This window comes from Octodon degus, unplaced genomic scaffold (assembly GCF_000260255.1).
Source record: "Octodon degus isolate 3935 unplaced genomic scaffold, OctDeg1.0 scaffold00056, whole genome shotgun sequence".
Lineage (NCBI taxonomy): Eukaryota > Metazoa > Chordata > Mammalia > Rodentia > Octodontidae > Octodon > Octodon degus.
This window is the reverse complement of record NW_004524632.1, coordinates 1043447-1048858: the sequence shown is the minus strand read 5'-3', so window position 1 is coordinate 1048858 and position 5412 is coordinate 1043447. Positions and strand designations below refer to the sequence as shown.

The 5412-nt window shown below is 40.2% G+C and overlaps 1 protein-coding gene across 1 annotated transcript in view; it reads left to right on the top strand.

The window, feature by feature from the left end:
• Tom1l1 (target of myb1 like 1 membrane trafficking protein) overlaps positions 1–5412 on the top strand; it is a 50836-nt gene that overhangs the window by 16348 nt on the left and 29076 nt on the right. Inside the window, exon 7 of the mRNA XM_023718185.1 lies at positions 166–282. Coding sequence (XP_023573953.1) covers positions 166–282 — 117 coding nt within the window. The remainder of the gene's footprint in view (positions 1–165; positions 283–5412) is intronic.

Sequence of the window (5412 nt, the reverse complement as noted above, 5' to 3'; positions counted from 1 at the left end):
TATAAATACAAAGTCTTCAATGACAGCTCTTTTATATAAATATATATATTTGTATAAACTTCAAAAGCAATTTCTCTTCCGGCATATGGCCTGTGAGCAGAAAATAAATGTTAACCCTTTTTATGCAGCACACTTGCTGACTGGTGGCTGTGTTGGTCATTGCAGATTGGAAAACTGCACAGCGAGTTGGATATGGTGAAAATGAATGTGAGGGTGATGTCCACCATCCTGATGGAGAACACGCCTGGCTCTGAAAACTCGGACGACCTAGAGCTTCTGCAGGTACAGTATAATCTGGACCAGCGAAGTGTCTCCTTCAAATTTTTCTCTGACCTTTGAGCTTTGGAGAAGAAAGCGCCATCCCCATGTCTAGTCCATCCTCTTACATCCTGACCTCCTTTGATTTCTAAGCTTAACAAAAAACATCCAAGGATGATTTTTTTTTTTCTTCCTAAAAATTCAGTAGCAGCTTGGATGTGATCCTTGCCTACTTGCAAGAACTAATTTACTGTAATTTATACTCTTGGTCATCTAGATTCTAGTCTCGCCCTGTTCTAAGCATGTAAACATTGCCTCTCTGTCCATCTAGTTGATTGGCTCTAGTAGAGATGTAGGAATGAAGAGGCTGACTGAGCCCTTAAGGACTTCCATTTTACAAGCAAGGTTGTTTTGTAAACAGCGTGGTAGAAGATCCCAGCGCCATAATATAAAGTTTGCCAAACGCATGGTGGGATCATGAGTAGAGACAAGGAGAATGGTGAGGATTCTAAGGCAAGTTCAGACACAAGCAATAGATACTCAAACTGTAAAGAATAGGGTCACTGGCCTTGGAAGATCATGAATAGTGAAGTAGACCACAAGCAGTTGAGTGGGCCAGGCAAACTTGTCTCTGATAGTGTTTCTCTCTGCTGGATTATTTACCTGATTTATCAACTTTAAATCTCTCTCTTTTGGGGACCACCCAGTTGGGACCCCCCTCCTGTCCCTCTCTCGGATAGGAACTTTCTTTCCCTCAATAAATATATTCTGCTCATAAAAAAAACAAAAACAAAAACAAAAACAAAAACTCTTTTTTTTTTTTTTTTTTTTTTTTTTTTTTTGTATTTAGGGCAGGGTCCACAAAGTGTACAGTGTCTCACTGCTTAGGTCAGACTCATAGTGATCCTCCTATTTATAGCCTTCCAAGTGCTGGGATTACAGCGTGAGCCACCACACCCAGTCTTGATCACCATCTCAGCGGCCCCTGGGGTGGGGCTGGCAGGCAGGCCAGGGGATAGAACTCTTGCCCCTGCATCTGCCTAAGCAGGCACTTTAATCCGCTGAGCAGATTAAAACACAGGACGGCTGCCTGAGCCCAGGCGTTTGACATCAGCCTGGGCAGCATAGTGATTCCTTGTGTTGAAACAAAACAACAAAAAACTTCATTGCATTTAATATTTGATTCCTTACTAACTTTAGAAGCAGGAAAAACTCAGCTTCTAAGGATTTCTTCCCATACAGCTTAAGAGCGCTGACTTATGTTGACTTCTCTCAGATTCCCATTCTCTAGTTCTCATGTTGGATTTATTTACTTACTTATTTTTGATCAATTCTGTTGTTACTAAATGACATTTTTCTTACATATTTTTGTGAATAAAAAAATTCAAACATTTTCTTCAACAATGCTTATTCTGTATCAGTGCTGTATCCTGAAATCATTTGTCATCCTTGCTAAAATATATCTATCTACTGATAGTAAACTTTGAATGTTGGCATGTCGCAAAACATTTTTTTTTGTTGTTGTTATTGCTGTTAGTTTAGCCACATAAAATTTTACATATAGGGCCAGGATATAGCTCAGCGGCACAGCACCTATCTGGCCAGTGTGAGGTTGGGAGTTCAATTGTTGGTGCCAAAAAAAAAATAAATAAATAAAAATTTAGGTACAAAGTTCTTTAAATCTTTTAAAGATAATGCTCCATTGTTCTTCTGTATTCCTGTGATACTGATGAGGAGTTTGATCTTGACTTATTTGTTAGTTGTACTATGATTCTCCTTAGTTTTATAATCTGATTTTTTCTTTTTTCTATCTTTCTTTCTTTCATTTTTTTTCCTGGTTGTTTGATTTCTCTAGACCTGAATTTTTTTTTTTCCCTCAGTACCAGGGATCAAACTTGGGACCTTGCGCTTGCCAGACAATCACTTAGGCCGCAGAGCTATCTCCCCGGCCCTTTTATTAAATTTTATTTTATTTTTTATGTTTTTGTCTTTTTGAGAGGGGGTCTTGCTATGTAGTTCAGGCTGGCCTTGGGCTCACTTTCTAACCCAGGCTGGTCTTAAACTGGCAACAATTCTTCTGTCTCAGCCTCCTGAGTGCTGGGATTACAGGCATGTGCCACCACAGCCAGCTACCTGAATCAAAAACTATTGAAGATTTGCTGTACCATGTCAGGTGATGTGTGTGCGTGTGCTCATGTGTTTAGCTTACTTATCATGGTCCTAGATCTTTTTGCCCATCAACTTGCATGTGTGTGTGTGTGTGTGTGTGTGTGGTACCAGGGATCAAACTCAGGACCTTGAGCTTGCCAGGCAAGTATTTATCCCACTGAGCTATTTCCCGGCCCGCATAGATTTTTAATTCTAGGAAATATTCCGATCTTACTGCAAATACTGTCTCTTTATTCTGTCTTCTTCTTAACAGGACTTTTTGTAGACAACGAAACTTCCAGTTGAAGTCTTTGTTCTCTTAACATTTCTTTTGTACTTTTCATATCTTCATTTACTTGTGTGGTAGTTCTGGGAAAATTTTTCTATTTGATACATTGTTTCTTTAAACCATGTACACCAGATTGGCTAGCCAGCCATTCCCATAAATGTTTTATTTCGGCAGTTACGTATTTTGTTTAAAAAAAATGCATTTTGATTTTTATGAACTTTTTTTTAAGGTTGAACATTTTCTCTTTATGTTTATAATGTAGTAATTGTTTTTCAAGTTGCTTTTCTGTTTCTGCCTAAATTCTTCTTCAGCAGTTCTTTTGTGTGTCACCTCTTTTATTCGAGCCCTCAGCTGTCTGGCTGGATTCCTGACGGTGAGCCCATTTGGGGGGACGTTCTTTGCCAGCTCGCCTGCATTATCTGCTGACCCAGCTCATGTTTGCTGAAGAGGGGCTGTGCTCACTGCAGCCTCGGGTTGGTGCTGTTTCCTGAGTGAGGCCTCTCAGCATGGGTGCTGCTAGGCAGGCTGCATTAATGAGCTGGTCCGTTGGATTACAGGCCAGATTACAGGCTTCCTGTCTTGTTTCCTGTATGCTGTCCGTAGTAAGAAATAATAACCTCTCTATTCTGAGGTGCTTATCTCTTATTTAGGAGGGAGTAGGATATAGCACATGGGCCAAATTTGGGCTTTCCTTTGTTTCCTTGCTAGCAGGGGCTCGGAAGAGTTAGCTGTTTTTGTTTATTTGCTTGTTGTTTTTTTTTTTTTTTTGCGGAACCTGGGATTGAACTCAGGTCCTTGCGCTTGCCAGGGAAGTGCTTATTCTACTGAGCCGTCTCCCCAGCCCCTGCTTGTTGTTTTTGAGGAAGGATCTCCCCCCCAGGCTGGCCTTGGCTAAAATTATCAGCTTCAGCCCTCAGAGTGCTGGGATTACAGGCATACACCACCACACCCAATGAGGGGTTAGTTTTAAGTATTAATGAAAAAAAAATCAGAATCTCCCAAACTATTTCTCAAACTGTATCTATGCAAATCCGTACCCACCTAACACTGGGATCTCAGCTGTACCTTTTAAGGAACTGCTTGCTACCTCCCACCTCACCTTCAGTAGATGTGAGTTTGCAGCATCTCTTAGATATGTAGGGATAAGAGGATTTAAAGCCACCACTTGGAAGCATGAAGTTCCAGACAGTTAAGATCCCATCTTTGTAGGTTATGGGGGACATTCATGCTTTGCCCCAAAGGGGTCTGGGTTCAGCTGGCTAAGGGGAGCCAGTGAAACTGTATAAGCTAAAGTGGCCACTTTATAACCAGATCAGAGCTTAGGAGGATCTTCTGGTGTCATTCTGATGCTAAAAGTCTAGGGAAGCAACATAGGACTCTTGGTTTGATGCTGTGTTCTATGGATAGAAAATGTTACATGTGGTCCAATAAATTTGCAAAGCCAATTGCCTATTTTATATCTCTTCGTAAGAGTTTGTAAAGTCCAAAGTTTTAGTAAGGCTCTAAGTGCCTTTGTTTAACCCAACATTTCCAAACGTACTTGAGCAAACAATATCCGCTTGCTGAATACCTTCTAGTATTCTGTAATAGATTACCTTGAGAAACAGATTAGCACTCCAAATCATTGGCTTTATACATATTATTTTTAAGGGCAGGTCAGATAGCTCAGCAGACTAAAGCGTCTGTTTAGGCAGATGCAGTGGCTGGGGAGTTTGATCCCCAGAGTGCTGCGCAGGCCCCGCCCCTAGAGCGGATGAGACTGGGCATAGTGGCACATGCCTGTAATCCCAGCGCTTGGGAGACTGAAAACGGGGATCACTATGAGTCCATCTATGTAGTAAGACCCTGTAGACCCTGAATTAAAATACACAAGAACGAATATATATATATGTTTTAGAATTATGAGTATTATATTACTTTGCTACACATTCTCAGAGTTCTTGCCCTTGGGGCAGTGACTTTGCATCATTGGCTTTAGTGTGTATTTGTATAAAGTAAAAAGCTAGATGGTATTCAGTACACAAAAAAATTAGACGCATGACATATTAAAAGAAAGTCCATATACAGTAATCTTTAAAAAAAAAAACCCAAAAACCCTAATAAGTCTTACAGGTAGCAACTTTGTGACATGTGATGCTAATAGCTATGTTAAACTAAAATTTAAAAATTGAATGTCAGAATGAAAGGATGGATAGCAGTATTTTTCAAACTCAGCTACAGCAATATTTCTAGCTTGACGTGGTCTCCCTGGGCCGTTCAGAACTCTAAAACGAAATGATTTATGACTCTGCTCTCTTATTCTCATCCATCTGTAGCAACAATCCTTCAGTAAAAATACACACTGAACCATTCCTTTGAGTATGAGAATCCAGTTTTACGTTCTATCTCGTCAAGGCTGAAAGGCCTTTTTGTCTCCGTGTCTTTGGGTTCAGATGTTTGGTTTAATTTTGTGAGTTAATGATGCTAATTTGTTGGCTGTTGTTTTAACGCCAGAGCTCAGGCCTGGGTATTGCCTTGAGTAGTGAAGAGATGTATATTATAATTCAACCCTAGAATACTGCTCATGGGCAAGTCAAGTTGGATGGCGCTGGCATTGGATCCAGTGGTTTACCGAGACTATTGAATGTATAACTCTATTTTACTTCTTATGCTTTTTTGGTTAGTAGCACAAGTCTGGTGGGAGGACTGCTAGTCTTTTTTTTTTTTTTTTTTTTTTT